This window comes from Amphiprion ocellaris, chromosome 16 (assembly GCF_022539595.1).
Source record: "Amphiprion ocellaris isolate individual 3 ecotype Okinawa chromosome 16, ASM2253959v1, whole genome shotgun sequence".
NCBI lineage: Eukaryota > Metazoa > Chordata > Actinopteri > Pomacentridae > Amphiprion > Amphiprion ocellaris.
Window position 1 is genome coordinate 23,302,967 of NC_072781.1, and position 21,220 is coordinate 23,324,186.

General features: G+C 39.9%; 1 protein-coding gene across 1 annotated transcript in view; it reads left to right on the plus strand.

The window, feature by feature from the left end:
- dntt (deoxynucleotidyltransferase, terminal) overlaps positions 1-21,220 on the plus strand; it is a 120,855-nt gene that overhangs the window by 36,346 nt on the left and 63,289 nt on the right. Inside the window, exons 5-8 of the mRNA XM_055018782.1 lie at positions 950-1,021; positions 1,222-1,345; positions 4,929-5,061; positions 17,698-17,800. Of these exons, the coding sequence (XP_054874757.1) occupies positions 950-1,021; positions 1,222-1,345; positions 4,929-5,061; positions 17,698-17,800 (432 nt within the window). The remainder of the gene's footprint in view (positions 1-949; positions 1,022-1,221; positions 1,346-4,928; positions 5,062-17,697; positions 17,801-21,220) is intronic.

Consider the following 21,220-nt stretch of genomic DNA (forward strand, 5'->3'; position numbering starts at 1 on the left):
AATAACGTGGCACGAGAAACAAAGTGAAACCAAACAGAGGAAAAACAAAACGCTTGATGTGCCGGTGAACATCGGAGTGACACTCTGTCAGCAGCGACTGAACTGCTCACTGCCGACTGAACATCCAAAGTGGTGAAAAGATATAAACCCACTGACATGAAAGTCCGGGAGCACCGAGGCAGAGTTGGGGATGAATAGTCAGTGTGTGTTTTCTGTGTGTGTGTGTGAAAGACAGAGAGGCGCTGTGCATGTGAGGGAGTGTGTCTTTCCCAGAGCAGCGTGTGTGTTGAAGCATTATCCCGGCGTTTGAGGTTGGCTTTAGCTGGAGGGCAGAAAAGCAGAGGTGGACGGGTGGATGCATCATTGAGCAGTGAAGGCTGCTTCAAACTGCACTGTACTCACAGTCTGGATCTCAGGTTCACTGCTTCATTGATACTAGCTGTCATCCTTCGTGCACAGGCTTTAAATGCACATGGACACCTATTGTAAAACAAAAAATATACAGGCTCATTCTTTTTACAGTTCCCCATGGAAGATGGCTGATATTAACTAGACAACTGCTACCTGGTTTTTACGCCTTCTCGTAATGAAGACAGTTAAAATGTGACCAGCAAATTAATAGTGCTCTGCTGAGAGCGCCACACAATTAGATGCAGGAGAAAGTTGTTCCAGAGCAAACAATAGAAGCTGGGAAAACATCATCATGGGCTTTTTATGAACGCCATAAAACCGGCATTAATTCCAGGTTTCACAACCACAAAGTTGTTATTTTGTGAAATGAAAAGAAAGGAAAAGGAAATGAGGACACCTGATTTAAGTGGTTTTCAAATGAGCAGCAATTTGGGGCCCCTCTTTAATGACTGATGGAACAGAAACCAGTGGAAAACATGTTGATACTGACACAGACAGCACTCTCCTTAATAATACCATCTACTTTTATGTTTTGCAGGAGATCCTTCAATATGGCCGTTCGTTTGAAGTTGAGAAAATACTCTCAGATGAAAGGTATCAAACACTGAAGGTCAGTAGGGGAAAAACAACTTGCTTGTTCTTCTGCTTTATCCACTCTGGAGCTGTGAAACCGCTGTGAAAATGATTTGCATTTGCCATCTCTTAAGGACACAGAGCTCTTCTCCGTGTTGAATGCTAAGCCCTTCTGAGAAGAGCCTGTCATTTCAGAGCGTGTCGTCTTGATTACGTCCTTGCTTCTTTTCCTGCCAGCTGTTCACAAGTGTGTTTGGGGTTGGACCTAAGACAGGAGAGAAGTGGTACCGCAGAGGGCTACGCTCATTCAGCGACATTCTGGCAGAACCCAGCATTCATCTCAACCGGATGCAACAAAGTGGTACATCAACATCTCACCACCTTCACTCTGCCACTTCACAAATTACAGAGTGAAAATTTCAACTCGAGTTTGTTTCCAAGAAAGACTCAAAGACCTAATCATGAAGTTTCTCTAGCAGAGGCCTGCATGCCATTCGGGACTTTTTTAATACTTTCTGGTCTCAGGGGAGCCTCCTAATGTGAGGCTCGATGTTTAATGTGTTTTCCCTAAAGTGAGCAGAGAAGTGACCAGCAGGGATTTTACTGTCGAAAATCACAATGGAAAAGGCAGCCGGGGTGTTTTTTTATTTTTTAATTTTTAAATCAGTGAATATAGACAGTGGAGGAGAGTCTTTGCTTCTGAATGCATACAAGCCCCATCAATCATCAGTGCAGAGTGGGCAAAGACCATGAGAGGTTGTTAACTCACAGTGGGAAAGTTAGAATTTGTTTGAGACCTTAGATTTTGGTTCATATTTGTGTTGGGATTCATTCTTCATTGCTTTTGTAATATTGCTGTTTACTCTATTTACAGAGTTTGGATAACGATTTTGGGATTGTTTACAGAACAAGAGGGAAGCAATTTGGTTCTAAAAATCATTGAAGAACTAAGAGTCCTCAGTAGCTCTGTGAGGCTGTAATGCTCAGTGTGAAGAAACAGTTAAATAGATAAAAGCAGAGCTTCTAAATTCATTTTCTGTAGCAGTTTTTGGTCTTTGCAGTCATGTTAAAATAGCACAGTCTAAATTTTAGCCATGCCAGAGCCATACTCCTGCTACTGTTAATGTCTCTTGGACAGTCTACAAAATATCTCGACAACTACTGGATGGATTCCCACGATCTTTCTTACAAGCATTCATAGTCTCCAGAGGATTAATCTAGCTTTTTGCTGTTGTAATGTTTGCAATCCAAACTCTTCACTTATCCTGTGAACTGTCTCAGTAAGTAGCTGCTAGCGAGGTACTAGATGGATTGACACCATCACAATCTTGACATTTGTGGTTGTTGGTAAAATGTCTCAACAAGTACTTTATGGATTACCATGAAATTGGATACATGCATACATTCTTTGTAGCAAGTACATCGTTAGACTTACAGCTGGATAGCTCAGTAACTGGCACACCTGACTTTGGTAAGGGAGATTGATGGTTCAAATCATGGACAGGTCAGGGCACAACTGTCCAGTGAGGACCCTTTGGCAAGGTCCTTAGTGCTAACCCGCCTACCTACGCTACCCAAATACCTGCTAAATTATGGTGACTTATGATACAGTGGTCACACGTTTCTATTCACACTATAATAACATGAGTGCTATGCAGACAGTTGCATTGGGCTCCTGTGGATGTCTCTGAAACGTCACACTTCTTACAGGGTTTAATAGTTTGTTACGGTTGGGCTGCAGCACTCACAGTCAGTGTGACTACACACACAGGATTTCTAAAGAATCTAGAACTTATGACTGTGTTTCGTCACCCTCGATGGGAAGCATGTACAAATCTAAATCCCTCTAAATTCCAGCAGCGACTACTGTAAGTAGAACTCTTTTAATGATGAATTATAAAGGTGTGAATGACAGAGAAAACACTCGTACAATCTCTCCTCAAAACATGCATTTGTTTAAAGAACCGTTTGTTTTCCTAGTACATACATTGTTGGCACGCTTCCAATGTGGACACTGTGCAGCCACAAATTATGGGCCCAATGCAGTCTTGGGTAAAATATTAAATTTACGTCGTGTACCTTTGTGGACATGCGAAAGGAAAAGGCATCAGTTGAGGGGGTTAGAAGCAGAGTGGTCTAACCCACAAAAAATCCAAACTGAGTTTCATATAATTTCTGTAATATTTTATGGTCTAGATTTTAGTGGCAAATTGGTCAAACCCACAACTCAAATATAGCATTACAGTGGCACTTCAAATGTTAGACCATTTTTTGAACCCATTTTTCTCAAAAACTACAGAAATTGGGGTGGACCACTCTGCTTCCAAACCCCTTCATATTGGCCTTGAGTTGTAAAAGCATCCAACTCAGAGCAGAGACTCCAAGTCCTGTTTCTGAACATGTAGACATTACCTCATGCTGGTATTGCTTGTCCTTTTTGCAGTTTAACCTTTAGTTTAAACTGAAAACAGTCTTTACCACTGTTATCACTTCAGTTTAGCATGTTATTATGCAGGTATTTGCTAATAAGCATGCATTTATTTCAGAATGTATTTCAGTCAGTCCAGAGTTTAAACTTTCGTGGTGTGCAGAGATCCAAATTTCCTGTAATATGTGTTCATGTTCTGCCATAACTCACCTTCATAGCCTCCCTGTGATCACTTTAGATTTATTGTTTATTTAGTCTGAGGACTTTACAAAATACAGATGTGATGGATGTCTCTGTCAGCAGACTGGGAGTTTAGGTCAACTGAGGCTCATAAAGGTATCATTCATTTCAAAGACATTTGTCCATAAACCAAAGTCCTGAGTGTAAAATCATGACCCGATGAAAAGCGAGGGCATCACCAGAGCTCATTGGACTGTAAATAATCTGCATTAAATTGCAGACCCATACTCAAATCACATATGTTAACCAGTTGGTGGTGCTGAAAGAAAATCAGTGGGCTTTGAGAAGCCATGCATGCACAAAGCAATAGGTGATGAGATATTTCATTCTGGACCAACGTGGTGGACCTGCTAATACTCTGGCATCACCGTCCCATCCTTTACAGCATGGAAAAAAGCATTAAAAGTGGTTGGAAACAGAGGGACAAGCAGTAGAAAAAGTTGTAGTTTAGAGCAAACATTTGCAGTGATTATTCAATAAGATGATGTGATGCTCAAATCTGAAACTTTTACCTGAGAGAACAGAAGTACAGCAAAACGGGCTTCTAGAGATTCCATAAAGTACTTGCCAGTTAAAAGAAATCTTGATTTGTAACTTTTCATTAATGTGCATCATTTCTCTGCCTCTTTGACTGCTCAGGATGTTTCTGGATGCACATACTGTAGCACTGCATGACTCAACTCAAAACATTATATTCCACTGCTCGCAAATTCCCACTCAGTTTGAAGCTCCATCTGATAATGTATAATGCTGACAGACATCTTCATCAAACTGGTCATAATCCACCATCCGGAACACTGCAGTCTCCACTCCGTGCGGAGAAATAATGCAAGTTTTTGACATGGTAAATGTGTTTGAACCCTGATCTCTCCACTGTATTCTGTAAATCTTAAAAGAGCAGAAGCATGAACTATCCCATTAATTTTACCACAGCCCAGACAGAATTATCATTAAAGGCTATGCAATTAATTGGTGCTATTGCTCTGAATTTATGCTTTCTCTGTAGCACAAAGAGAGGAGGAATTTCAAAGTGAGAGTCAAGAAATCAAAAGATACCCATCAATACATCAGTTATAATTTATCACTTTCTGCAGCGACTGTGATCCTCTTGTGTTTGCAGCAGACGTACACCATCAGTCGCCTTCTATCAGCCTGCAGAACATATCACATTTTTACCTTACTTTTAATTCACCCTGACTCTCCACTTCCCCAGAGCAAATGCCTGTGATTGATGTCTGGTTCCCAGACTAATAACCGTGTGGTCTTTTCCCTGCAGGTTTCCTGCATTATGGAGACATCTCTAGGGCTGTCAGTAAGGCGGAGGCCCAAGCCCTGGGGAACATTATTGACGAAGCTGTCCATGTGATCACAACGGACGCCATACTGGCACTGACAGGTGGCTTTCGCAGGTACAAGACTTGCCTCCTTAAATTGGTTATGCACAGGGAGATACAAAGACATTAGGAAAGTCTCAGGAGGTCTGATTTTTTTCCCATGTGGCTAATTCTTCTTATTAACTACTGTCAGACCATAGAGGTCACAGACTGAGCATGTGGTGGAGGCATTAGAGCTGCTCTCTCTTGTAGTTTTCAAGAATTATTGGACAAATTGGATTATTTTGACATTTATCGCAGCAGATTACCCCTCACTCACTCATTTGTTCTGCATCGTAAAAGAAAAAAAACTTGATAGTCAATCATGCTTTGCACTTACATTAAGATGCTCAAATGCATTGCATTGTCAGTCTCAGACTGCATGGTGAGTGCTCTTGTAAAGCTACCTGCTGAGTGCAACTATTTACTCACAGCCGGTGCCTCCCTTCGCTGCCACCTCTTTGTGCTGCTCTTTTTTATGTGCAGTGCTTTGTGCCTGAGTAAGCGTGGAGCACTCTGCTTGGTCGTGTTGTAAAAATCCAGCCATAACCAGTGGCGTGTGAGGTAAATAATTCAAAAGCAGTCTGGCAGTAAGGACCGGCGCTTGCCTCTCAACAGGGGTGACAGAACTGCCACAGCTTAGCTGATGGTCTTTAGTAGTGTCTAGGCGGCAAACATTAAATGCTACCAGAGTTCTCCCTTTTCTTTAAAAACCCTCTGGAAGTTTTCTGTATATTCTAACATATTTGTGCTTGCCAAAGTTTAGTAGAAAATTACCATAGACTGACTTTTAAATGAGATCAAGTAACTTTTGCAAAACAGCAACCACCGTGGCTACAAGAGACAATTATGAGATAAAACCAAACAACAATTTGGCAATTAAAGTGCTCAGAAAAAATAGCACAAACAAAGAAGTTCATGAGCAACAATTCCACAGACTACACACATTTTAATAGGAAAAGTACTGGTATAATTTATATACTGATATATGTAGGTTTGTACTTATTGTGTGTTGTTTTTGCTGCTCGTGCATAAGAAATCAACAGACTTGACTGTACTAAAAGCAAATATTTGCTGTACCAAATGCCAACTGCAAGTTTGGAATGACACCGCTAGCAAAACTTACCAAAGAGGCAGCTGTGTTTTTACAAAACTGTCCTTACATTTGGATTTGTCCAGCAGTGCACATGTCTTTTAGATAGAAAGATAAACTTTATTGTCTGTCCCAAACGGTGACAGAAATTCTCCTTTGACAAGACTCCAACAATAAAAATACAACACATAAAAACACACTTAAAATACAAGCTCATAAAGTACAGACGTCTAAAAGTAATGTTGAAAAGAAATAGCAGCCGATAAAAAAATATATGTAGTGTTCAGTATCTTATTTCATTTTGTTCAGGGTGGTTATTGCAGTGGGAATAAAGGATTTTTTTTATAGATGTTGCAGGCCAGTGGGACTTTGTAACGTCTGCCTGATGGGAGTAACTGGAAGGAGTGAAGTAGGGGGTGGAGAGGGGTCCTCTGTGATCAGGGTGGCTTTCCTGATCACAGACTGGTTATACAGTTCAGAGACATGAATTTGTGGTGAACCAATGACTTTAAGCATTACATTGTGGAATAATAGTTTTCATTAACAGCACACTGAAAAATCTGTTTATTTTAGTATCCACACTGACTAATATTAACCTTGCTGTAAATTTATGTGTATAGACTTTAAAGGAAGTTACTATGAAAGAAGTCCAATCCTCAAAATAAGAAACTGCTGTCACCATACCTTTCAACACCAGCAGGCAATTAAAAAAAAAAGGTAATAAAGGGTAATGGTAACAAGCTAGCCACAAACACATAACAAATCAACCCTGCCTCCCAAAAATTACATTCTTATACAAAAAAACTCCTGCACTCTCAGGATAGTGACATAAATCAGAAACAAAACCTTCGCCCAGGAGACCAGGATTTGCATCCTGTGTAGGACAAGGTTCATTTTTACTTCTTTACTTCCTGTTTGATTAGGTTCAGGCACCAAAACGTTATTAGATTAGGTTAGGTTTTGAAATTTTCCCCCCCCTTTGTAATGCTGCCCTTTCACAGTATATTTAAAACTCTTCCATTTTCTGGGTTACCCGAGTTACACCCCATCGAATGTATGATTGGTTGGTCGAAAAGAGGCGACAATAAAGGAACAAAATAAATGACAAAGATATGTTGAGTAAAAACCACATTTGTGATACATAACAAACAAATGTTATCCAGCATAAAATACATAAAACGTACGTGAGAATAATTGCATAGGAACACAATTTTAGGAGACAGAGGAAGAGGAGACAAAAGTTTGGGGTCACTTAGAAATGTCCTTATTCTTGAAAGAAAAGCATTTTTTTCTATGAGGATGACATTAAATGAATCAGAAATACAGTCTAGACTTTATTAATGTGGTAAATTACTATTTTAGCTGGAAACGACAGATTTTTAATGGAATATCTCCATAGAGGTACAGAGGAACATTTCCAGCAACCATCACTCCTGTGTTCTAATGCTACATTGTGTTAGCTAATGGTGTTGAAAGGCTAATTGATGATTAGAAAACCCTTGTGCAATTATGTTAGCACATGAAAAATGTGTGAGTTTTCATGGAAAACATGAAATTGTCTGGGTGACCCCAAATTTTGGAATGGTAGTGTAAATACAGCAACTGTGGGGAGAGGCCCAGCTAATATCCAATAATAACCAATTAACATTACTGAGCAACACATTACTGTCCAACACTACTTGAGATAAATGAAATTTATATAATGTGCATTTTACAGCAATATTTGCTGCAGCATTTGCTGACGTTGGTTAACATTAGCCAAAAGCATCAACTGCATATCAAAGATGGGCAAAGTTTCCAGGTTTGAGAAGTAAATGCGGAATGGGAAGTGACTTAAATCTGCATTCTTTCTAACAGCCAGGAGGGGGCGACTCCTCTGGCTGCAAAAATAAGCCTGATTGGAAAGAAGGGTATAAGAAAATGGCACTCACTTAATTTGCCATCTCAGTAAACATTTTCTTAAGGAGTTTATCGTCTCAAATGCTTGTTTCGCGTCTCCTTCAGCACATCATAGTGTTCATTTAGTAAATTATGGTCCCATTCAGAGTAAAATAGATGATAAAGCAGGGTATGTTTTAGGCTGGGGTTATCAAACAGGTCACTATTTTATCATAGTATATAGTTCCTTGGAATGCTCAATAAAATCTACCTGTCTTGTTCCAAAAGACAAAATTGAGGATGACCAAATACCAGATTCAAGGCTTCAGAATGCTAGTCCACAAACCAACAGGTGATGTCATGATTGCTACATCTATCTTTTATATACAGTACATGGCCTTACGGATATAGCAGTAAAATCCCTGAATTTATTGAAAAGTCTGTTTTACTGCCTCATTTGTAAGTGGGAAATTGTGTTATTTCTCCCCTCAGAAGTTACATAGCCTCTCTTTAAAGCCTGGACCATGGTGTATATTTAATTTGTTTCCATGTTTATAGGTGTACAATGTTCCTGAGTAAAGATGATATCAAACATCACAAGAAAAAAGAAATCCAATATCTCTAATCTTCAAAAGGATAAATGGCAGCTGGAATGATATCTGATTATGTAAATAACTGCTCCTCAAGGGGAAAATGTGGTAAGAGAGATGAGGAAAGTGATTAGAGCATCATGGATAGTTAACATCAAGAATGAAGGGGAGGAACAGCTCGAGATTTATGGACTAGGAGTCTGCTGTAAAGTGTAAAGGGGCCTGTGAGAGAGCTTTTATGGCCTCAAACTCTGGGAGATGAAGCACGCATTTATTTCATCTCATATTTGGTGCAGACTTGGGGAGTATTATGTGAGTCCTAATTGGAATCACGCCGAGCTGTAAATGAAGAACGATGGCTTGTACATTATCAGTTAGTAAGTAAGTAATTTACCTTTATCTTGTTGAAAAACAGATTCTCCAGACATGATTTCAACATAGCAGGAGGCGATATAAGGCCTAATGCACCAAAAAGTTCAAATGCTTTTTAAGATGCTGGAAGCACCGCTAATAATCCACTCATTTTATTCAGTGTGACATATTTGAAAATGTTTCCTCCGAAAGTCCTGTCAAGGCTCGATTTACTTACCTTTAATTTCCAGCGTGATGTTGAGTCTCTCATTAGCTTTATCTTTCCAGCCGATAGCCCCTTGTCAAAAATGGAAATACACATATACGATATCGCTCCTTAAATAGATATACTCGACTCTGGCAAAGCTTTCATCTCAGGATAAGATACACAAAGCGATAACTCCCAAAAGTTTCACAAAATAAGCGCCGTGCTCCAGTAAACTCAAGCTGTCAACCACTTCAGAGCGAAACAGCGTGGTGAGGATATGTTGATCCCACTGACATTAGCCTTATTGAAAGGACAGCTGTGGAAGGCGGGTGACAAGTCTTAAAGCGGTTTTGTTGGGGGGAGGATTAAAAATAGATTAACTTGAAAATACTGCTTCTACCACCACCGTGTGTGAAAGACGCACTCGGTGTCGGCGGAGAACTGTATTTATTTTGGTGCGAAGCCGGCAAGTCCCTGCTGTAGATCTTATTTAACATCAGACTGACTGGAAAGTGACTCAAAGTGACACTGATGAAGACGAGGCCAGTGGTTTCTGCCTGAACAGCAGCTGAGTTCCCCTGCATTGTTTGCCTTGAACAACAGCTGAGATAAGCATTCCTTATCAGTTTGGTTCAGGGTGTCACGATTCTTAAAACCAACTCTATTATCAGCTCACAGATGGAAACAGCAAAACAAACCGTCTGATCACGATGCATAGTCTGCACACACATACTGCTTTTTCTTCTTTTCATGTAATATCTTCCTGATTATCGCCTTGCTTTTCTGTGGTTGGCATGAAAATTCAGATGGAAAGGGTGATACAAGGTGGAATGATGCATTGCTACAAACGAAGCGGTTTCTTTTCCTAGACCAGGTACTTTAAAGTGCGCCTGAACTCCCTCCTTCTCGCAGATGACCGCATTCTGCGAAATTTTCAGCAGCAGCAGCAGCAGCAACACTTCCCACATCTGTATTATTCATATATGTCGCCTTGTCCTCCCCACAAATTTGTAAATAACCATGTATATTTTATAGGCTTTGTGCAGTAACACTTAATAATTTAATATTTTCCCTCACGCGATAAAAGAGAAGACTAGCTAAATTTACACAATGTGTTTATAGATCTACAGCTTGTCGTGCTTAATTTAAAGAAACACAGGGCTTGTGGTGTTGCACAGCATGTTAACGACCCATCAGAGCTCATATTTGCAGCCAAATCTTCGCAGCCCTGTCCCCCCGCTGAGCAGGAATGGATGGGTAATGCTGAATAAAAACAGTGTTCTGAAGGGGCACCATCAAAGGCAGAGGAGAGGAAGAAGAAAAACACCCTCTTTGATGGAGAGAATGTGCCTCACGTGCTGACATCTGCTTTTCCGCTGACGGAGGTTGAATTAGAGGAGGTATCCGCTCTGACCTGACACATACTAATGCCTCAGTGCAAATGGGAAGGAAGTGAAAAATGGAATACCATGCTGTCTTCTCCACAGATAACCACCAATTCCCATGTTAGCCCTTTACTCACACACCCAACCAGGCTGTGATAAGACCAGGTTGTCTTCAGCTCTGATTGGTCGTAAACTCAGTTTATGCTGATGATCTCTGTGTCTCTCTCCTGCTTTGGTTTTTTGCTATTCATGGCACACATTTATGCATTGTACTCCAGTGAGTTTTGCCAGCACAGCAAAGGCTAGCACTGAGACTCACTAAACAACTTAGGCGTACTGTACAAGCTGGAAGTGTTGTGAAATCTCAGCTTTGCCAATTAGGAATGTTGGGAGGTTCAGTGAAAAGTTGCTCGTTCAGCAGATGAGCTCTGCGATGCATTCTCAAATAGCTGTGTCCTTCCAGTCAACCCAATGTAGAAGTGTTAACTTTACACATAAAGGACGATATAAATACCACAGAGTATAAACTCAACTGTAGAAAGAGTTGTCTCACTTCTACGATTTCAGAGAGTTGATAAAACAATTGCATCTAACTAAAATTACATTCCTTTGCAAATTAGCTGCATTTTCATTTATGTTCTGAAAGAAAAACATTTTGTCCTTGAAAGTTAAACCTATAGTCTAGTAAGAAATGTTTCAAAGAGCCACAAGGTCTGTGCTAGGAGGTGAAGCCATAAGCCTGCAACAAGACTTTCACCCAGGAGACTAGGCTAAAGTCCTGCTTGCCCTGACTTAAGTTTCCTTTTACCCACTATTTTCTCACCTTATTTTTCATTCACTGTTTAGGTTTTGGTTCTGTACAGTGCCTCGGTGGTTAGCACTGTCGCCTTGCAGCTAAAAGATTCCCAGTTCATGTTCCCGAGATCTTTCTGCATGGAGTTTGCATGTTCTCCCTGTGCATGCGTGGGTTTTCTCCAGGTACTCAGTCTTCCTCCCACAGTATAAAACCTGCTGAGGTTAATTGGTAACTCTAAATTGTCTGCAGGTGTGAGTGTGCTGGTTTTTCTCTATATGTAGGCTTGTGACAGACTGGTGACCTGTCCAGAGTGTCCCTTGCCTTCTCCATAAGTCGTCTGGCATAGGCTCCAGCCCCCCATGACCCTAATGAGGATTAGGCGATGTATAGAAAATTGATGGATGGATGTTCAGGTTTGGGCAAAAGCTGCAGTTCCTTGAATGGCCACTTGAGGCAGTCTCCAAAAATAAGCCAGTCCCTATAGACTCCCATGTTACAATATCCAAGTTTACAGCAGAATTTAACATGTGTACAGCGTGGTACAAAAAAAGGTTTTGGTCTCTATAGCTAATTTTCTCACAACACTGTTGGAAATTAGAATCAAGTGTGTGTCCAAGCAGGCCATTTTCACTATGGGTTGACATGTATTTACTAGATGTGCTGAAATATACAGTCATATAGGCTAGTAGTGGGGTCACTAGCTCAACTGGTTGAGCGGGTGACTCATAGAAAGAAGAATATAATGATGTACTTATTTAGGAGACTGATAACCATACTAACAAGAAAAGCACTCAGAGAGCGCAGTACTCTGCCAAGTGTGCTCAGTCGTTGCAGCTGGCAGCAGGCAGCCGACATAGCATTCACTGTTGTCATAGTTACAGTGACACCATGCCGCTATCTCGCAATGTTACGGAAATCCTTAACAAATCTGTGGATCCAGACTATAAGCCGCATCACTGCCAAAATCTAGTAAATTTAGTCCTTGTGTCATTTCTGACCTTCCCCGAAAATTTCATGCAAATTTCCATCTGTTATTCCGTTTTTGAGTAATGTTGCACACAGACAGATTAACAGACAGAAGGACAAACGTCTTTTGTCTCATTAAACAGATGGTGTGTTTGAAGCTTCAATAAGAAGGTTGTGGGAGCCCTCCACACATCACTGCACTTGATTGGAGTTATTTTGCTAACTTCAATGTTCAAATCACAAGATGTACCGAAAACAAAGACTGTATGGGGTTCAAATGTAAGCAAAAGCCTGTAAAGATGATCACACACAATGTAGTGATGCAGCTCATGACAGTAGGTGACAATCAGGTGATAATCATACTTTGGGACCTATAACCTATTGGGTGTTTAGAAGGGTAAAAAATATTTAGGTTAACGCTTTGTTTTTACTTCAGCTGATCATCAGAGCAGTTCAGTTTGTTGGAGCCGACTCCTTCTACAGTATACAATAAATCCACAAGTGGACAGAAGATCACCAACTGCTCTGTTTTTTTCTTTCCTTAAAGGTGTTATGATTATTTGCTGTTTGAGTAATACAGTGAGTGTGGTAGTCATATTAGAAATTCACCAAAATACAACTTTACAGGGGATGAATTTTTATATAACTCACTCTTTTAAATTGTGCTAAGGCTTAAAATGATGCATTATGCATGACTGCTTTGAGTGATAGCTGGATATTATCATAGGACAGGCCATGGCCCAGACATACTTGACTGGCCCACCACAGCTCCACTCCCACTCCACCTCTAAACCCATTTTTTGGTTATTTTCGAGACTCAGCCACTGCTAAGATGTCACCATGCTGAGTTTTGTAACTGCTATTCAGGAAACCTATGAAGAGTTGGCCTATCTTTATATGCAGTATGTGAATTAGGCACCAAAGCTACTTGGTACATGGTATATGACTTGCCCACTGAAAAGCTATAATATAAGATAATATATTGTAAAGGTATGTCAATTAGAAACATACAGGGGAGAAGAAAATTTTTGGACACCCCATGCATTGTGAAATATTGCATTAAGAATCACTCTTAGGTCATCAAGTGCAATTACTTTTAGTACAGTCACAGTCAAAGTATTAAACTAATCCAAAAAAAGCCATTAAAAACTTGAAATTGATTGGTTCTATAACAATACATAAGAAATTTTGAATATTGGGTTATTTTGGTACCAGTGATCCACTAATGAAGGTCCTGCCTTTATTAAAAGACACAATTTTTGCTGCCGTGCTTCATGTCTATATAAAGCCAGCACATTTAAAAGTTCTTCAGAGACAAAAATGGCTAAAACAAGGAGCCTAACACAGGAAACACACCTGAAGATACAGATTCTCAGCCAGGAAGTGTACAGTTGCTGCTAGATAGCCATAAAGTGCAGATGCAGTCCTTCAGTAGTTGGATATACTCTGCAGAAATACAGACGAACCAACAGTTGTGAAGACAATCCAAGATCTGGGCGTCCAAGGGTTTCTTCAGAAAGAAATAACTGCATCCTGATCCGCATGTGCAGGGAAAACCGCCGAATGACATCCCAGGAGCTTCAGCAGCAGTGGTCAAACCAAACTGGTGTCCAGTGTTCCACCTGCACTGTACCCGGCCGACTTTTAGATCATGGCTTAAGGTCCTACAAAGCTGTCAAGAAACCCTGATCAATGAGAGACAGAGATTAGCCTGCCATTGTTGGGCCCAAGCACACAAGAACGGGACAGACAGGTACTAGAGGAAGATTCTGTGGTCAGATCAGTCCAGTTTCCAGCTTTATCTTCCTGCTTATGTGAGGGTATGCAGAAGGCCAGCAGAAGCATTATCTCCAGCATGTACAGTACCTACTGTCAAGCATGGTGGAGGCAGTATCATGCTTTGGGGATGCATGAGTGCTGCTGGTGTTGGTTATCTCACTGTCTGTGATGGCACATTGAACTCTGCCAGGTATTGTGGCATTCTCCAAACCCACATGCTCCCTTCTGCACGTGCACTGTTCCGTCAAGGTCAAAACTGGATCTTTCAACAGGATAATGCCCCTTGAACACATTCAGGGCCAGTAGAACTTGGCTGCAGGAGCACAGTACCCTGGCCAATTCAATCTCCAGACATGAGCCCCATTGAAAATCTGTGGTGGATTATCAAAAGGTCTGCTTCAAAGTGTAAACCAAAGAATTTAGAAGAATTAAAAGCAGTAATTTAAGAAGAATGGGCCAAGATTATCCCTCAACAGTGTGAAGGGCTTGTGGGGAACATGCCAGCCAGGATTAGAACTCTACTGCGTGCTAATGGCAAGACTACTAAATATTAATTTGATGATGTGATGGTTTATATATTTTTTGTTCAGTTTTGAACACATTTTTTGTTGATTTTGATACCAACAATGTTGAGAACTGACATATTGAATTTAGTTTTGTTAGTTTTTCTTGTGGACAATAACCAAAAAAACCCCAAAACATTTGTATTTGTTTGTGTCTATCTAATGTAGCCACACCTTTTGAAACACACAAAAAAGATTTTTCTACAAATATTTCATGATAATATTTTAGATTGTGTAAAATTTTAAGGGTGTCCAAAAACTTTTTTCCACCACTGTATTTATGATTATTCACAAACGTGCATATTCCAGGAGAAAATATGGCTCCCTTTAAAATGAAATAGAGAGTGCAGTTTAGCTGCATAAGAATGTAATTTTCTGGAGACTGGGCTGGATAAATAATATAAGGTCACAATGCAAATTAGATGTCTGTGACTAAGAAGCATCTGGCGAGTGAACCTGTAAGCCAGACACTCATTTCATTAATGCCATGGGGGTACATGCTCTTTGTCACAAAAGCTAACCATTAACATTATCATGCCTTGTGGAGCTCTAATAGCTACTTTCCAATACTTCCTTGCTCCCTGAATTAGCCACAGTGGCCTTTGAAGTTTTTCGCACAAGACATTCACAGCCTCTCACCATCTCTTTCATATTGCTCACTCATTGCTGCCGTCACTCATTTGTTAGTGGCGGCAAGGAGAGATCAAACATGGAGTCTCGCGGCTGCAGAGGCTTCTTTGGAGCCATGTCGCCCCCAGCGTTCATTGTCATTTTGCTGTGTTGTTAGCTGTGACACTGGCACTTACGTCTGTAGGATTTTTGCCCATTGTTTATCAAAAGGTATGTGTGTGTGTGTGTGTGTGTGAGTGAGTGGGTGCTGGCTAATGATCAGTTTGAAATGATGCCTCGCCTTTTGGTATATAGCGCCAGAACAGGCCCAAGCTGAGACGCCAGCCAACGTCAGCATGGCAGGGGGAAGCTTCTGTCATCTGAGGGACAACTTCAGCACTGGCAATTTGCTGTGTGTTTGTGTCAGCACTGCTTTCATAACTGATGAATACTCTGCCATATGAGGTTACTATAATCAGAGGGACCCACTGTTTCTTTTCATCATACCATCTGACTGCTGTTTTGAGTCATCCCGAGGCTTGTGTCGGCATGCACTGAGTGAAAAGAAAGACTACACCTTGGACAGGTGGTCCTTCCATCACATGGCTCACACACAGGCACATATGTCAATCATATTCACACTTTGGAACAGTTTCCAATTCACCTGAGTTACATATGTTTGCCTTGTTTTCTAAAGCCACAGTTTTCTTGCCATCTTGCTAGAATGCCAATCAGCACATCCAACTACAGACAGAGCCAGTGAGTCCTCATTAACTGGTAGATGCATATGTTTTTAGAAATACTGAGACTTTTATTGGAAACTGGAAATTGTGAATAAGTCAACAAGTTTACCTCTGTTTACTTTGTGAATATAGGTGTGAGCTAAAATGCCTCTCGTGGGTGTGTTTAACTGTGGTTTATGTGCAAATCAGGCACAACACGGACCAATCTGAAGTGGTTGGAACATTACAGATATATGGCTAGTAGAAAGAATGCATTACCAGCAGGTGGCGTTAGAGTGAACTTTAGTAATAGCCATTCAAATAAACTCTTCTGACGACCTTCAAAGTACAAATACGGATGAACGGATTTGGATGAAATTTTCAGGGAAGGTCAAAAATGACACAGGTGCCAAGTGATTACAATTTGGCAGTGATGCGGTTCATAGTCTGGAACCACGGCTTTGTTAAAAATTTCTGTGTCACTATGAGATAGCAGCACAGCGTCACTGTAACTATGGCAGCAACTGAAAACTATGTCAGCTGCCTGCTGATGATCACATGATTGCAATCCTACTCCAAATTGACCGCTGCGGACTTATTGGGACTGATCCGTCGGAAATGATACAAGGAACAATTGATTAAACTGTGGAGGTGTTTCCGAGTCTCATCAATTCCTGCCGCTGATTGCTGTTTTGCTCCTATTACCTGCTTGCTTGCTCATCTGCAAATCAGCTTTGAAGACTATTTTTGCATCTTAAAATAAGGCAGAGAAACTGTTATAGCCCGCTGGGTTCTATCTGTATTTGTGCACTTCTCTCCTTGGCACAAACCATGACAGTTAACATACTATATAAGCACAGTGTTGTGCTAATACTGTTTGGAACTACTGTAGGCAAACTAGACATGAGTCAGCATGTTAACTTGTAGCTAGAGGTTAAATTTATACACAGTATGACAGTTTAGTCAGGTAGCCAGGTGGTTGGGTGTGGCAAATTCACACAGACTGAAACATACTTGACAGTCAAAATATGATTTTGATTAACAAATGACACAAATTTACATTTTACTCTGCTTCATGATACAAGCCGACCCAACATCAGATTACTGATTGTAAAACATATCTTAAATCTGAAATCATGAACTAAGTGATATTAATTCACTGTGTATGAAAAAGATAAATAAATAGAAGTGAATTAATTGTACGCTGCATAACAGTGGTGATCTAAAACTATTGTAAATGATTCAGCATGCTGATGCCAGACAGAAGCTTGGATATGCCGTTTGGGCGCATACCTTTTGCCCATGCAGTGGTTATCTGCTGAGCTTTTCCTTGTATCTGTTCCTGCCAGATAATCACTTGATAATCACTTACAGCAGTGAAACACCCCTTGCCTGCAGTTGTGCTGACAGAGGAAATGCATTGTGTAAGTCCAGTCAGGCTCCATATGGATCTGCTTTATGACACCAATCCAAGTAGAAAATGATGATTCTCATAAAAGTTAAAGCTCTGACAGCTGAGGCAACAAAAAGGGAGCTTTTACACTTAACAGCTTAGGACAAATGACTTGTTTGAATAATGAAAAAAATCAATGCCATTAGCTCGGCCTGTGCTTTTAATAGCTCCGTCTGCCACCTTCCCCTTCATCAGTTAAAGACGGTGACTAAAAGATCATTCGTTTCATTATTCCCAGGACTCAGCGAGCGTGTAACCGTGCTATGTCTTTCTCTACAGGGGGAAAGAGTTTGGTCATGATGTCGACTTTATTGTGACCACACCAGAGCTGGGGAAGGAGGGGCATCTACTCACCAGCCTAATTGATCAACTGGAACAAGAAGTGAGTACATTCTTTTTTGTATTAGTTGGCAGCAGTAATTTAAATTTGTTTTACTGAATAATTCACTTAATAATGTTTGGCCTCAACAAAAACAAATTAACACAGCAGTTTGCATCATTCTTTTTGAGCTATGACAATTTGTAATTAAATTATGTTCAACTAACTACATTAAATTAGGAGAATTAGCACGTATTTTTAATTATCAATCTTAACTGTTCCAAATTGTCCAGGCATGGCAGGATAGTGGAGAGGACTTGAAATCTTGAACTCAAGGTTAAAAAAAATAAAATCATCAAGCCAATTTCATTACGTTACTTTAACTTGAATTCAGTAGCACAGACATTTGAGTTTTAATGTTTTTGATGCAATTACCAGCATTGTTATATTAACCCAATGCATCAAATAATGTTTACAAATTAGATTTATTTTGTATTTTTTATCATGTGACCAGGGATGCACGGTGGCTTGGTGGTTAGCACTTTTACCTTGCAGCTAGAAGATCCCTGGTTTGCGCTCCGACCTTCCCAGGATCTTTCTGCATGGAGTTTACATGTTCTCCCTGTGCATGTGTGGGTTTTCTCCGGCTTCCTCCCACAGTCCCAAAACATGCTGAGGTTAATTGGTAACTCTAAATTGTCCCTAAGTGTGAGTGTGATTATTTGTCTGTATATGTAGCCCTCTGACAGACTGGTGACCTGTCCAGGGTGTCCCCTGCCTTCACCCTAATGCTACGTGTCCACCTGATCCGTTTTTCCTGCATGTAAATGCGCCACGTTGGAAATTTGCCCACTTGGCGGGTGGCCACTAGGGGGCCACTACATGGTCACATGACAGTGCTTTAGTCCGGCAGATGAGTCGGACCAACATGGCGGGTCAACTGCAAACTTTCTCTTTTATTTCGAAAAAATTTCTGCGAAATGCATCTCTAAAAGCATCTGAGGCAAGAAATAACATGCAGTCGATGAATCTGTTTTCATTTTAGTTCAACGATGGCTAGTTTAGATATTTGACGAAAGTTTTGCAATGCGTCGGACCTCTGCACTCTGCATCGAATTAGCATAAAGTAGAAGTTGAGTCTACTTTATGCAAATGAGCTCCAGGGAGACGCACCGACGCAGCTTGAAACACACCACAATGGAACCAGCATGCAACACGGTGCGTTTCACATAGACAATGAATGGGATGCAGGAAATTGACGGATCAGGTGGACACGTACCGTAAGTCAGCTGGGATAGACTCCATCCCGCCACGTCCCTAATGAGGAATAAGCGACGTACAGTATAGATAATGAATGGAAGGATGGATCATGCAACCATGTGTACAGGTACCTATATAGGTCCCCTGAATTACTAGTAAAAATAACTCCTGATTTCTGAGCTCAGATCAGGAAAGACCTCTGAGCTTGTAATGCCATGAACAGGATCTTTTAAAACTTGAAAAAATGAAGGGAAAAAGAGAAAACATTCACTGGATGTCTCAAGTTAACAGCAGCATTTAAAGAGAGACAGAAAGTTACCGTACTTAAACAGTAACGTTTATTTTTGTACACTAAAAACACATCAGTGTTGCCAATTATCTTCCGCCATCCTGGTCAGCAAACCAGATTAGTCTTTTACAGTTGGGTGATGTGTCACATCTACAAATAAAAACTACTTAGTGGGTTTTATGAGTCTGAATATTCCCATAAATCCCTTCTGTGTCTAAGCTATGACTGTTCTGTGTTTATTTTTTGGAGAAAAAAAAAAATTCAGTTGAATGCAAAAATGTGCGTTCATAATTAATTATTCAGTGCCTGTGTCCTTGTTTCGAACAGATTTTTTAACATGTCATGGAAATGTTTTATTAAGCAACGGGAGAGAGAGAGAGAGAGAGAGAGAGAGGCGGCGCAGACAAATGTGCTGAAATTGTAGACTTTTTCACTGAAACGTGCTCGCGGTTTGAAACGATGAACAAATGAGGACGATGAAACGGTACGACAAGATGAACTTTGCCTGCAAACCACCGTTCAAGTTAATTAATTATCAAGTCAATGAACTGTGTGGCATTGTGACAAATAACATAACATTATATAATTTAAATAATAGTATGGTGCGACCACATAACTGGGAAACTTTGTCTTGTAGCCCCTCAAAGTCAGAAGAAATCCAACACCAAGCAGCAGCCATGAGCCCACAAGTCCAGAGTGGGCAGGTAGGATTGATCATTGAGTGAATATTATTAGAATTAATATAATGAAGAGTATAATGTAGACCTGCTCTGCATGAAAAGTGCCCTGAGATGCTACATGATTCTGCACTACATTAATGAAACTGACCTGAACTGATCAGAAGGCTTTATAAAAAGGGGAGATTAGTGCTGAGAATTATGAGCATTTTTAAAATGTGATTTAGTGTCAGAAGCAGAGCCAGTAGTGATGAGGGGATTGCTGCTGTCAGTAGAGGAACAGGTGAGCTGTTGTAACAGAGTGTGTAAACAAGTAAGCATTAATTCCAATATAACCACTTTCTATGCCCAAAAAATAGCAGACCCATTTTATTTTTTAATCATTAAAAGTAAGATAGTAAATATACAAAACCCGCAATTGAATGAAGGTAATATGAAATAAGCCTTCAAATTTTGCCATTGAAAATATCTTAATTGGTTAAGTCAAAATGCGTGTACGGATTATTATTTTTTATTGTGATACAGGTGCAGGTGGGTCTAGGGAAACTGGAGGAAGTATAAAAGGGAGAGCAGAGTCTCTTCAAGGACTGATTACAGCAGCAGAATCCTGAACCACAAGTTAGGAATGAGACAGATGAAGACGAGTCAGTTGATGGTTTTCATTACTTTGCTCGCCCTCAGTCACAGGATACACACACATACATTCTGATGTTGTAAAGAATAGTGTTGGAGATTTGCCCTTTAGCTGATGTCCTCATATTTGTGAAATCTAAGTTGTGATGGAACTGTTTCCTTGCAGAGGAAAAAGAAATGATAGTGTTCATAGAAAGTGTAACATTTTTTATTTTATTTAAAAAAAAATTTAGTATCACATATTTTTATTTATTCTTTTATTTCATGTTTTAGGTTTGGATATCTGTGAACACTTATTTGAACAGAATATACATTTTGATATTGTTGTAAAGAATAATGTTGGAGATGTGCACTCTTTTTGAAATAAATCCACATTGTGAAGCAGCCCTTACCTGCACTGAATTGGAAATATTTTAGAAAAATATACTGAAATACAAGCTTTACAGAACAGTGTGCTATTGACGACTTAACATGTAAGGTTATAATTACATGATTTTAATAATAATAATAATAATAATAATAATAATAATAATAATAATAATAATAATAATAATAATAATAATAATAATAATAATAATAATAATAATAATAATAATAATAATAATAATAATAATAATAATAATA